At 59.5% G+C, this 13,254-nt stretch overlaps 2 protein-coding genes across 6 annotated transcripts in view; one reads left to right on the top strand and one right to left on the bottom strand.

Moving 5' to 3' along the window:
• The first annotated feature begins 8,201 nt into the window (after positions 1–8,201).
• GPX4 (glutathione peroxidase 4) lies at positions 8,202–10,796 on the top strand. Of its 3 annotated transcripts, none has more exons than XM_012435951.3 (7): positions 8,202–8,285; positions 9,490–9,584; positions 9,670–9,814; positions 9,966–10,117; positions 10,262–10,286; positions 10,408–10,467; positions 10,544–10,796. In XM_012435951.3, the coding sequence occupies exons 1-7, from the start codon at positions 8,202–8,204 to the stop codon at positions 10,574–10,576; spliced, it is 594 nt and encodes a 197-aa protein (XP_012291374.1). In that variant the 3' UTR covers positions 10,577–10,796. The 3 variants fall into 3 exon arrangements, with proteins under 3 accessions (XP_012291374.1, XP_012291375.2, XP_021532503.1); XM_012435952.3 differs by having other exon boundaries at positions 10,386–10,467; XM_021676828.2 differs by lacking the exon at positions 8,202–8,285 and adding an exon at positions 9,038–9,232.
• A 729-nt stretch (positions 10,797–11,525) lies between these two features.
• The window catches only part of SBNO2 (strawberry notch homolog 2), a 43,156-nt gene continuing 41,427 nt past the window's right edge, over positions 11,526–13,254 (bottom strand). For 2 of the 3 annotated variants that reach the window (XM_021676829.2, XM_021676830.2), the window contains 4 exons: positions 13,084–13,215; positions 12,925–13,001; positions 12,603–12,793; positions 11,526–12,521 (listed from right to left, as the gene is read on the bottom strand). In XM_021676829.2, the coding sequence (XP_021532504.1) occupies positions 12,085–12,521; positions 12,603–12,793; positions 12,925–13,001; positions 13,084–13,215 (837 nt within the window). In that variant the 3' untranslated portion in view covers positions 11,526–12,084. Of the gene's footprint in view, positions 12,522–12,602; positions 12,794–12,924; positions 13,002–13,083; positions 13,216–13,254 lie in introns of those variants that run through there. The other variant, XM_064371201.1, reaches the window with a different exon arrangement.

Below are 13,254 nucleotides of genomic sequence, written 5' to 3'. Positions count from 1 at the left end.
GTCTCGCGCGGACTGCGCCTGCGCCAAATCCCAGTCAGGTCCCCTCCGCTTTACCCCGCCGGGAGCTGGGCTGCCTTCCGCGAAGGCCTGACTGCAGCAACATCTGGGACCGGCAGCGCCAAGGGCAACCCGAGCCTTACGAGCGCGACAGTTGGCTGCACGAGACTCTCGCTCCGCAGTTCTCACGTGTCTTTGGCCGCTCGGCCTCTCGGGAGTTGTAGTTTCCGTTCAACTCCCACCTTGGGGCAGCAGTTTAGAATCCCACGAAGCGGGGCTGAAGTGTGGTTGGGGAAACTGAGGCCTAGATGGGGCCGAGGGGCAGCTCAGCTCCTAGGGGCGGTCAGCCTAGTGAGAACTGTAACTATTTGTACACCAAACTATACAGGGTTCTCTTTGTTGTCTCCAGCCCATGTCCCCTTTAGTGCCATTGAGCTTGTTTCCATACCTGTGCAATGGCAATGAAGTGTCCCTCCTTTAGACGGATAACTGAGAGTCCTGGGTAGAGCTGGGCATATCTCTAGAGTCCCTTCCTGCAGTCCAGGAAGTAAAAATTGCATTGCTGAAAGATCCTTTGTCTCAGTGCTAATTTTTCTTTGCAGCACCGAGCATCTGTTTCCAACATCTATTTCCAAGAGTTTCCTTTCCTGTTAAAGAATAAATCCTAAGTGTGTTAATAACTCTGTTAAGCCCTGTCCTATGCAGGTGTTAGAGATGCCATACTTCTAGGCAATTAGTACATCATATGTCCTTGGACTTTAACCAAGATACCTGTGCTGGACGTGCTCACAGGCATGTCCCAGCTCTCCATTGCTTTTACCTGTTTAGAAAAGATTTAAGTTGTTAGCTGTAGGGGGGAACCCCGCAAGAGCTGAGGCAAGGGTCTGAAGCCTCAGCATGTTCTCATATAAACATAGAATTAGAAAAGAATTAGAGATAGGGCCGGGCGCGGTGGCTCACACCTGCAATCCCAGCACTTTGGGAGGCCGAGGCGGGTGGATCACGAGGTCAAGAGATCGAGACCAGCCTGACCAACATGGTGAAACCCCGTTTCTACTAAAAATACAAAAAATTAGCTGGGCATGGTGGCGCGTGCCTGTAATCCCAGCTACTCGGGAGGCTGAGACAGGGGAATTGCCTGAACCCAGGAGGCGGAGGTTGCGGTGAGCCGAGATCGCGCCATTGCACTCCAGCCTGGGTAACAAGAGCGAAACTCCGTCTCAAAAAAAAAAAAAAAAAAAAAAAAAAAAGATTTTAGCTGTAGTGGGGAACCCTGCAAAAGCTGAGGCAAGGGTCTGAAGCCTCAGCATGTTCTCATATAAACACAGAATTAGGAAAGAATTAAGAGATATTGTAACATAGTTATTCCTATATATAATCGTAAAATAATCACATAGCCAGTCATATGTAATCATAGACGTATAATCATGTAATCTTTAATCTTACTGATAAGTCTCAGGTCAAGAAGTATGGGACTGAAGTGGCACTGGAAAAGAGGTGACCCTAAGGCAAGATGCCCTAAGCCCTGTGTCTCGCCCACATAAGGGCTGCCGGAGGGCCCCTCGGCTGTGCAGCAGTGTCAGCGCTGTGAAAGTGCCCGCTGTTTAGCCAGCCAGGGAAGGGGAGGTTCAAGATGGCGAGACCTCCCCCTCCTCAGGGGAGTGAGAACACTCCGCTCTTACAAGCTCCTGTGGTAGGCCCAGAGGCTGTCAGGGAGGCCCGCGGACGTCCAGGGACTTATCTGTCGCCATGTGGTGCTGTGCTTCAGCGGCCACATTCCGTGGCTACTTTCAAGTTCTGCCTCTGCACCTGGCTCCTTTTTCTCAGAAGGTAGGAATTAGTAACAGTGACATAAATCTTAGTGACCTTGTTATTTCTTGACAAGTATGAAAAAAGTGCTGACGCCTCCGGTTTTCTCCTCACCTGGCTTCTTCAACGTCTTGGGCCCCTGTCTCCGGGACACGTGACTTAGCTGACCCTGTCGCCGACCACCATGACCTCGCCCTACCTGCCCTGCCCCCTGCTTTGTACACAATAAAAGTCAGAGCGTCCAGGCACTCGACCCCTGGGACCAAACTCTTGTGTTCTCTTTCTTGGTGTCTTGTGTCTTATTTCCACGGTTTCTCATCTCCACACCAGCAGAGAGGGACTCATGGGACCCTGTGGGGCTGGACTCTACCGTCCATTAGGGTTTCAGTTTAATTGCGAGCTCTGGGTCCAGCCAACGGAGATCAGACACGGCAGTAAGGACCACCCCAAATGCATAAGGGATAAATGTGTGGGTTTTCCTTTGTTCATTGTACTCTCATGGCACGATGGCTAGTGAGGGTCCCTTCCCGCAGTCCAGGAAGTAAAAATTGCGATGCTGAAAGATCCTTCGTCCCAGTGCTTATTTTTCTTTGTGGCACCGAGCATCTATTTCCAACATTATCTAACTACCTAACTTTTATTTCTCACCTTGAGGCCAGCAGTTCAAGACCAGCCTGGGCAACATAAGAAGACTCCATTTCTTTTATCGTTTATTTATTTATTTATTTTCGAGACGGAGTCTCGCTCTGTCACCCAGGCTGGAGTGCAATGGCGTAATCTCGGGTCACTGCAACCTCCACCTCCTGGGTTTAAGCAATTCTCTGCCTCAGCCTCCTGAGTAGCTGGGATTACAGGTACCCATCATCATGCTTGGCTAATTTGTTTTGTATTTTTAGTACAGACGGCGTTTCACCATCTTGGCCAGGCTAGTCTTGAACTCCTGACCTTGTGATCCACCTGCCTCAGCCTCCCAGAGTGTTGGGATTACAGGTGTGAGCCACCATGCCCAGCTGAAAGACCTCTTTTCTCCAAAAAAATTAAAAATTAACTGGGCGTGGTGAGGCGTACCTGTAGTCCCAGTGACTCGGGAGGCTGAGGTGGGAAGATCTAGGGTGTCTAACCCCAAGGAGGCTGAGGCTGCAATGAGCTGTGATTGTGCCGCCGCACTCCAGCCTGGGCGACAGAGGAACACGCTGTCTCGAAACAAACAGAAAACAAAACCCCGCGGAGGAGAGGGAAGAAGCGTGGGGATGCCTGGAGATAGGTGTCTCAGGCGGACAGCACGGCCAGGGTGGAGGCCCTGAGGCTGCACCTCGCCTGGAGTGTTGCTGGTGGGGACAGGGCAGTAGAGGAGGTCGGAGGGCACAGTGGGTCCGGTCCCCTGAGGCCTCGCTGATCAGGGTGAAATGTTTGGAACTGCCGTGTTAGGAAATGACTGTCGGGAGCCAGGGCAGAAGGGAGAGACCAGGGAGGGCCTGGGGAGGCAAACTGGCCAGAGGTGGGAGCGGCTCGGAGTAGGGGAGGGCAAGCCCGGAGTAGGAGAGGGCAAGCCCGGAGTCGGGGAGAGCAAGCCCGGAGCGGGGGGAGGGCAAGCCCGGAGTGGGTTCTGCGTGTTTCGAAGGCAGAGCTCACAGGATTGCAGAGTTTAAGCCAGGGGAGGGCTTTCTTGCCATAGGGCGAGAAAAAGAGGGAGAAGAGGGAACAAAGCTGTCCCTGTGAGCAGCGGGAAGGGGGAGGGAGGGTGGGGGCGTGCAGGTGGGGACGGGCTCTGGAGTTCATGGCAAGGTTCCGGGGGGTAGACAGACATGCAGCCCAGGTGGACACATGGTGGAGATTAGAGCCGGGAGCCTGGACCAGGTCCTGGGAGCAGAGCAGAGTCCGGGGGAGTGAGTCCAGCCCCACTGAGGTTCAGAGGTCAGGGGAAGGGGAGGAGGGAGCAGCAGGAGGGAGGAAGACTCAGCACTGACACTGGGGCAGCCCCTGTGCTGTAGACCTGGCTGTGTGATCTCAGGCACCTTAACCTCTCTGTGCCGCCCTCTCCCCTGCCTCGTAACACAGGGACAAGAACGGCACCCGCTTCACAGGGTAATTGGCTAACAATTGCAATGTACACATAGCGGCGCCTGGCATGGGCACTGCACAAGTGCTCCGTAAATAGGATAAAGGGCAGGAGGGTGCCAGGTGTCCTGGAAACCCTGTGAGGAGGTGTCTAGGGGCAGAGGGAGGAGTGGCTGTGTGATGCTACCAAGCCACCAAGGCCACCTGAGGATTGAGTGAGGATTAGCCCAGGAGACACGGCTTGTGACTCAGGGAAGGGGGCCAGCAGTGTCTGGCAGGGCGGATTTCGGGGAGGAGGGGAATTGGAGAGGTGGCGCAGGCACACAGGGGCTCAGAAGATGGACAGGGCTCACGAGTGGATTTTACGGCACAAGAAAGGGCATCTGGGTTGCTGGAGTCAAAATCCAGTAGTGACCTGCAAATCCGGGGACAGGACTGGATTAAGAGAGGCTGGGCCCAAGCCAGAGGCCCAGAAGTCACGCGTGATCCACACACGGGGCGGGTGAGAATGTAAGAAGATGCAGCTGCTCTAGAAAACAGTCTGGTCGGCCGGGCACGGTGGCTCACGCCTGTCATCCAAGCACTTTTGGAGGCCGAGGTGGGTGGATCACCTGAGGTCAGGAGTTCGAGACCAGCCCGGGCAACATAGTGAAACCCCGACTCTCCTAAAAATACAAAATTGCCTAGATGTGGTGGTGTACAGCTGTAACCCCAGCTACTTGGGAGGCTGAGGCAGAAGAATCACTTGAACCCAGGAGGTGGAGATTGAAGTGAGCTGAGAAAAGTTACCTAGACACGGCGGTGTGCGCCTGTAACCCCAGCTACTCGGGAGGCTGAGGCAGGAGAATCACTTGAACCTGGGAGGTGAAGGTTGCAGTGAGCTGAGCTTGCGCCTAGGCAACCAAAGCAAAATTCCATCCAAAAAGAAAAAAAGAAGAAGAGAAGGGAAGAAAAAACAGTCGGCCGGGCGCGGCGGCTCACGCCTGTGATCCCAGCACTCTGGGAGGCAGAGGCGGGCGGATCACAAGGTTGGGAGATCAAGACCATCCTGGCCAACATGGTGGAACCCTGTCTCTACTAAAATACAAAAAAATTAGCTGGGCGTGGTGGCACATGCCTGTAGTCCCAGCTACTTGGGAGGCTGAGGCAGGCGAATTGCTTGAACCCGGGAGGCGGAGGTTGCAGTGAGGCAAGATTGGGCCACTACACTCCAGCTCTGGCAACAGAGCAAGACTCTGTCTCAAAAAAAAAAAAAAAAAAGAGAAAAGAAAGAAAACAGTCACAGTTGCATGGATCTTCAAACTGTTACACAAAGAGTCACCACATGATTCAGCAATTCCACTTCTAGTCATAGGCCCAAGAGAAATGAAAACACACACCCACACAAACACTTGTAGAGCTTTACAAACTCAAAAGGTGAAAACAACTCAGATGTCCATCCACACTTGAATAAATAAACACAACGTCATCACTCCACACACGGGAATATTTCTCAGCCACGAAAAGGAAAAATGAGGCCAGGTGCGGTGGCTCATGCCTGTAATCCCAGCACTTTGGGAGGCCGAGGCGGGCAAATCACCTCAGGCTGGGAGTTCGAGACCAGCCTGACCAACACAGAGGAGCTCCATCTCTATTTAATTTAAAAAAAAAAAAAAAAGAACGGCCGGGCGCGGTGGCTCAAGCCTGTAATCCCAGCACTTTGGGAGGCCGAGGCGGGTGGATCACTAGGTCAAGAGATCGAGACCATCCTGGTCAACATGGTGAAACCCCGTCTCTACTAATACAAAAAATTAGCTGGGCGTGGTGGTGCGTGCCTGTAATCCCAGCTACTCAGGAGGCTGAGGCAGGAGAATTGCCTGAACCCGGGAGGCGGAGGTTGCGGTGAGCCGAGATCGCGCCATTGCACTCCAGCCTGGGTAACGAGAGCGAAACTCCGTCTCAAAAAAAAAAAAAAAAAAAAAAAAAAAAGAAAGAAATCAAGCCACGGGACGGGCCCTGCCCGTCTTTCCTGGAGCCAGTGGCTGCTCCAGAAAGACCTCTGGCAACACAGCTTCCTGCAGGAACACCCAGGAACTTCCGCCCTCACCGGAAAGCCTCCTGGAGCCTTGAGAGGTCCCCACTATCCCATTTCCCCGTTTGTGAAATGGGGTCACTCTGGAAAAGCTGTGAAGCCCACAGCACAAACCCCTCCCAGAGCCTGGAGCTGGGTTCTCTGATCTGAGGAAGCAGCCGCAGTGTGTTTCTCCCCTCCTGCCCTTATCACAACCGGCAGGAAGTCAGCAAGGGGATACAGTGTCTCCACGGAGCTGCGGGTGCTGAGCCGTTTTTCTGGCAACCGTGAAATAAATACCCGTTTCAGCACACGTTTGCCAGAAACTTATGGAAAACAATTCTGGCAAAACTGCAAACAACTGAGCCTTCTCAAGGGCAAGAACAGAGTCGCCAGTGTGGCCCGGTGACCCGGCACTGCCAGCGGGGGAGGAAATGGGGGGGTTTCCTGAGAAGTGAGACAATGGGTGTTGACTCCAAGAACTCGGCCTCTGGGGGCTGGGAGGAAGCAAAGCCATGTGAACAGGCTTATGCAAGACCCGGATTCTGGCAGCCTTGCCCAGGGATCCCTGCTTCACTACCTCTGCCACCAAACGCCATCTACGACACCTCTGAGCTGCATCTGGCAGGCCTGGGTCGGGGGCAGTGGTAGGGGCCAGCTCATAGGGTCCCACCCCCCAAATGAACCCAGCCCTGAGTCTGTCTCTGCAGAAATATTCAGGGCAGGGTCAGTAAAGGTTAAGACCTTGAGGGCTACTACATAAAAATCCCAAACACCTATGCGGGGCGCGGTGGCTCAAGCCTGTAATCGCAGCACTTTGGGAGGCTGAGGTAGGAGCATCACTTGAGGTCAGCAGTTTGAGACTAGCCTGGCCAAGATGGTGAAACCCCATCTCTACTAAAAATACAAATAAATTAGCCAGGTGTGGTATAGTGCGCCTATAATCCCAGGTACTCGGGAGGTTGAGGCAGGAGAATCGCTTGAACCCAGAAGGTGGAGGTTGCAGTGAGCCAAGATCTCTCCAATGCACTCCAGCCTGGGCTGTCGCAAGATTCTTTCTCAAAAACAAAACAAAACAAAACAAAACAAAAAACCCAAACATCTGCCTGTACAGGGGTCAAAGCCCAATCATGGCGGGGTGGCCTGGAATTTCATGACTCAGTTCCCAAGTATGACATGAGTGTTTCTGTTGCCAAATGTCCAAGCCACGAAGTGAAAAACAGAGTTGCAAGCCAAGATGTGGGGCAGTGAGGGCTCTGGGTATGCCCATACCTTGTAATGTTAGAAGCCTGAGAACACCCTCCCGATTTATCTTCTGAGCACACACCTGCACGTCCCTGCGTGGGCAGCTGTCCCTGCGGGTGGGATCACAGGGAACTCTGGCTTCTCAGTTAAACGGTAGGTAACTGTCTTGATGACCCCCAGGTTCCAGTGCCCACGTGTCATACACTCGGCTCAGCGACAGACCCAGGGATGGGGAGTCACTGACCCCTGCGTGCCTATGGCAAGGGTGAAGGCAGGGACACCCCCATGGCCTCTCTGGGCACCCCCATAAGATGGGGCTGTGATGAGGAGCAGGCGCAACTCGGTTTGGTTTTATTTACATTAAAAAGGCAAATCCCATCCGGACCCGTGGCTGACTCCCAGCACTTTGAGAGGCTCAGGCTGGAGGATCATTTGAGGTCAGGTGTTTGAGACCAGCCTGGGCAACATAGTGAGACCCCATCTCTCTACAAAAAAAAAAAAATGAGTCAGGAAAGGTGGTGTGAGCCTGCTGTCCCGGCTACTGGGGAAGCAGAGGCCGGAGGGTCCCTTGAGTCTGAGAGGTCGAGGCTGCAGTGCGCCCTGAGCAGCAGGACCGCGTCTCTTTAAGAAAAGAAAAAAAAAAAAAACACTCTCCTAAAAGTGCTGGGGAGACTTTTCTGCGAGTTAAAGAAACCCCCTCGACGAGTTTTCAGTACTATTCTCAAGTTGTCTGGCCTACCAGCCGGATAACCGTCTGCTGCCTCCTCACGCGCCGTCTGCACGGACGCGGCCTCCGCGCCGCAAGCGACCATGCGCAGTCGCCGACAACAGTCAGCCCGCACGTCCGGTCCCGCCCCATCCCCGCCTTCCTCCCATCCAGGTCTCCCATTGGCTAATGTCGGCGCGAGCCCTCAACCCCGACGCAGCTGACCAATCAGAGCTCTGGAGGGCGTGGCCGTAGGCGGGGAGGCGCGGGGTGCCTGCGCGAGTCCATTGGTCGGCTGGGCGAGGGGAGGAGCCGCTGGCTCCCAGTCCCGCCGCGATGAGCCTCCGTCGCCTGTGCGGCTTGCTGAAGCCGGCGCTGCTTTGTGGGGCTCTGGCTGCGCCCGGCCTGGCCGGGACCATGGTAAGCGGTGGCCGCGGTTGTCGCCGGCCCGGGGACTATTGGGTCGGGCGCACGATCCCCGCCTCCGGTCGCCGGCGCGGGGAACCCTCGGACCCCCGTGACCTTCGGGTAGCTCCCTCTCCCCATCCCCGGCCGGGCGCCGACGCGGGTGACCGCACTGCGACGCACTCCAAGGCCGTCCAGGCCGTTGCTTGCGCGCGGGCCGAGGTCGGGGAAGGGGAAGGGGCTGTCCCGAGCGCGCGGGCCGAGGTCGGGAAACAGAATGGGGATGGGGCTGTTCCTAGCGCGAGGGCCCGTGGCCGGGGTCGGGGTCCAGGCTGGCGGGGCGGGGGGGGCGGGGTCCAGGCTGGAGGGGAGGGGTCCAGGCTGGAGGGGCGGGGTCCGGGACGGCTGGGGGCGGGGTCCAGGCTGGAGGGGCGGGGTCCGGGACGGCTGGGGGCGGGGTCCAGGCTGGGGCAGGGAGGGCACAGTCCGGGACGGCTGCTGGGGAGGCGCGGCGTCCGAGACCGCTAAGCGGAGCTGGGCCGTTGGGGACCCATGATGGGCGTCTCCGGGCGGAGCGGGGCTGCTGCGCCGGGGCGGCTGGGGGCGCGGAGGGCTGGAAACCTCGGATCACGCGCCCCTGAGCGCCGCCCCGCCCCCGCGCCCTGGCCCAGCGCGGTGGCGTCACAGTCGCGCGGAGACTACGGCCTCCAGGTCTTTGTTCCCGGGTGCGGCGCTCGGGGGCCAGACGGGTCGGCAGACGGGCGGGTATGGGCCGCGCGGGCGCAGGCTGCCCCAAGCGCAGCCGGCGGCGGTGCCAGAGCCGGGGTAGGCGGCGGCCGCGGGCCCCTCGGCGGCGGAAGGCCCCAGGGTGCAGGCGCAGGAAGGTGCGCCGCCCGCGGAAGGAGCCCCGTCCCCACCGCTCGGGGCCGGAGATGAGCGAGTGTCCCGAGTCCCAGGACCTGGTGCGCGCGGGGTCCCCGCACCTGCTGCCGTGCACTTTCTGGGGTTGGAACCCTCTCCCGGGCTCAGGGTCTCATAGGTAGTAGGGGGCGTGTCCACTTAAGGAGGAGGAGCTTTGAGGTTTTCGGTGCCCCAGGGCCCGGGTTTCCCGACACCGACCCGCTCCGGATCCATTCTTGCCCCGGGACCCTGGGCTGGCGAGCGGGCTGTGGCCTCGGCTTCCCGTCCGCGCTCCTTGTTCAGCCGCCTTGTTTTGCAGTGCGCGTCCCGGGACGACTGGCGCAGTGCGCGCTCCATGCACGAGTTTTCCGCCAAGGACATCGACGGGCACATGGTTAACCTGGACAAGTACCGGTGGGCGCTCGCCTGGGGCGGGCGCAGGGCGGGGGCCTGGGAGGGGGCCGTGCTCTTCAGTACTGATCCCCGCCGACTCTCGCAGGGGCTTCGTGTGCATCGTCACCAACGTGGCCTCCCAGTGAGGCAAAACCGAAGTGAACTACACTCAGCTTGTCGACCTGCACGCCCGATACGCTGAGTGTGGTTTGCGGATCCTGGCCTTCCCCTGCAACCAGTTCGGGAAGCAGGTGGGCGGCTGCCTGCGTGCCCAGGCCCTGGCTCCGCAGAGGCCCGGTGGGTGGGAGTGGGAGTGGGGTTGGGAGAGGGCCTGGGAGTGTGGGAGCCTGGACTGAGGGGGTACCAGGCCCCCGACTAAGTCGCACTCCTCCCCTGCCACAGGAGCCGGGGAGTAACGAAGAGATCAAAGAGTTCGCCGCTGGCTATAACGTCAAATTCGACATGTTCAGCAAGATCTGCGTGAACGGGGACGACGCCCACCCGCTGTGGAAGTGGATGAAGATCCAGCCCAAGGGCAAGGGCATCCTGGGAAAGTGCGTGACCTCTGGGGATGGCATGGCTGGCTAGGGGGGTGGCTGCTGGGACGCTCACACTGTGTGGCCCCCTGGGGACAGGCTGGCTTGGGGCGTCCGTCGGGGGCTGCTGGGGATGCTCATGCCCATGTGCTTCCTTTCCAGTGCCATCAAGTGGAACTTCACCAAGGTGAGGGGGCTCTGGGGGGTTAGGGACCAGCTCCCCCTGCCCACAGCCCTGGCCCAAATGGGCAGTGGGTGGGAAGGGCAGCCTCAGCCCCTCGCTGAGTTCCGACACTGTTTCTCGGCAGTTCCTCATCGACAAGAATGGCTGTGTGGTGAAGCGGTATGGACCCATGGAGGAACCCCAGGTAAGTCCTCTCTAGGGAGACTGCCCGGGGCCGGGGCTTGTGAGGCAGCTGCCCTGACCCAGTTCCTCCCCCACAGGTGATAGAGAAGGACCTGCCCTACCATTTCTAGCTCCACAAGTGTGTGGCCCTGTCCAAGCCCCTGCCCTCGCCCTCGGAGCCTTCCACCGGCACCCATGACGGCCTGCCTGCAAACCAGCTGATGGTGGGGCAGACCTGAAAACCCGGCGTGCACCCCGCCGGAGGAAGGTCCCGTGGTCCACTGGGCCCGGCTTGGCGCCCCCACCCCTGGCTGCGTTGTGGGAATAAACAAGACAGATTGTTCTGTTGGATCTTTCTGCCTGGGGATTTGGGGGGGCCTTTTTGCCAGGGGCCCCTCCAGGTCAGGGCCAGTTGGTGTCAGCTGCCAGGCTGGGGACATGACGGGGGTGGAGTGTTGTCACCCCCACTTCCCCCAGGCTTGGGGGCTGTGCTGGGGTGCAGTGAGATATGGGCCCATTGGACACGGAGCCCCCCTCTTAATCCCTGCCACCACACTGGCAGCGAGGCCCAGCAGGGCCAGTCTTGGAGGAGATAAAATCTTAAGTGGCTGTGCTTCCTGGTCCCTGGCCTTTACCTGTTATGAAGCCCTCCTCTGTCCAGGAAGCAGAAGTGCAGAGGCCGGAGGAACAGCTTGGCCTGGTGACAGGTCGGGCACCCACACCTGCCCTCAGGCCCTCACCAGGCTGGGGAGTGTGGGCGTTGCTGGGTGGTGTCCCTCAGTGAGGGCGGTTTGGGCATGGCCTGGCTGCCTACCTGCACAGCTGGAGGGACAGCCTGCCAGGGTGGCTGATCTCTGCTGCCCCCACTGGGGGTCTGTGAATGGACTGTCCATGGCACCTGCCCCAGACACAGGGTTCAGGGGTCCATCTCTCCCAGCCCTGGTCCCCCATCATCCACATGAGGGCAGCCCAAAGGGGTGGGCAGGATGAACCTTGGTAACCACGAGAGCCTGGGGGGATGCCCGTGCACCCCTGCCCTTCCCTCCCTGCCCTGCAGGCGGAGGACCAGACTCTGGGAAGTAGGCAAAAGGCACATATATTTAAAAAAGTCCTTTACATATGTACATGAGAACTTGATATAAATACATAGAAACCGCAGGCAGGGCCCAGGGCCCAGGGCCTGGGAGAGGTGAGCGGGCAATAACTTAGGGGTCAGAGGGGCTGGGAGCAGGGGGCTTGCATATATTAGCGGGGGTCTGCCCCACAGAGCGCCCGAGATGCGGGGCCCTGAGCACCTGGGGTTTCCTGAGTTTCTAGCTCTTGGGACAACCCAGTTTCATGGATACCCGGGGTCTGGGCCCACTAGGCCCTTGTAGGTGGGTGGGTGCCCAGTCCCAGAGCAGCCACCCAGAGGCCCTTCCCACTTGGGAGGAGAGGCACAGAGGGCCCTGCCAAGCCCCAGCCCCCAGCTGTCCTGAGTGGGCCCCACCAGGGCTGACCAGGTGGGGGCCCAGAAGGCACTGTGGCCGAGGCCTGGGGCTCCTCTGAGCAGGGCAGGAACCTCGACCCTGCTCCCCACGGCTCACTGCTCCTAGGGGAGAAACGGTCCGTGACTTGGCATGTTTCGCCTGCAAGTGGGTCAGAGAGGAGCCTGGGCGCTGGGGAAGGGTGGGCTGAAGTGAATCACGCTCTGCCGCTCGGGGCCACCCGCTGCACCCCCTGCCCCCGCGCCCTCTCCCAGCGCACCCTCGGAGGGCGGTCCCGCGTGTAGGGAACGCAGCATGTCCTCCAGCACCTCCTTGAAGTTGATGTCACAGCCCTGGTGTGCGAGGGCCGCAGGGTCGGCCTGGAGGTCGGGGGCGCCCAGTGGCAGCGCACCGGGGCTGGCGTCCAGGGGCAGTGGCGCCGGGAAGGAGAAGTGCGGGGGCGGCGGGAAGGCCTCGGCAGGGGGGCTGTAGGTGAGGTCCAGCACCTCGGGGCCGCCCAGGGCGCGCGCCTGCCTGCGCTTCACGTCCGCGTCTATCAGGCCCAGCTCCTGCAACACGCGGCGCACGCGGCCCTCGGGGATCTTGATGCCTGTGGGTGGGCGGACGGAGAAGCGAGGTCAGGGCCAGGCCAGGCGCTTGGGCCTTCCCGGGGCGCCCGCCGCCCACTCACCCACTTGCTTCTTCCGGTCCTTGGTCTTCAGCCGCACGATCTGCAGGTAGCTGCTGCCGCTACTGTCGCCCATGACGGCAGCGATGCGGCCCCACACGCGCAGGAGCGCGCCGCACAGCATATAGTGGTGGCGCAGCCGCAGGCCCTGCAGGCAGTCCTTACCCTCCTGCACCAGCCGGCAGTGCCGGTTCCTGCGGGCCGCACGGGACAGCTGGGCTCAGGCAGGTCCCAGAGGCCTCCTCTCCAGGTCTTGGGAGCCCCAGATGCCCCGCGGGGTGGCCGCCTTCTGCGGGTTTCCCCCTCGTCCCCCGCCCGCCCTCACCAGGTGCTGTGGCTGCAGTGCGTCAGCGAGAACGCGTAGCCGCTCTCCCAGGGCTCCTTGGCCTCCTCCGCGGTGACCTGTGGACACAGGGCTGCGTGAGCCTCGGCGGGCCAGGGCCGGCAGCCCGAGGGAAGGAAGCTGGGCCCGGCGGCTGCCTACCCGGTGGAACTTGCGGCGGAGGCTCTCCAAGGCCTCCAGCTGGCTCTGCCGGCCAATGTTGGGCTTGTACACGGTGAAGAGCTGGTCGCGGTTCTGCTCCGCCAGCAGGCAGCTGGGCTTGTCTCCACGGACCTGCGCAGGGGGGCGGTGAGGCCGTGCCCAGGTCCACGC

Source organism: Aotus nancymaae, unplaced genomic scaffold, assembly GCF_030222135.1.
Source record: "Aotus nancymaae isolate 86718 unplaced genomic scaffold, 86718_ANA_hifiasm-v0.15.2.pri h1tg000124l, whole genome shotgun sequence".
Lineage (NCBI taxonomy): Eukaryota > Metazoa > Chordata > Mammalia > Primates > Aotidae > Aotus > Aotus nancymaae.
This window is presented reverse-complemented; position numbering and strand designations above follow the sequence as displayed.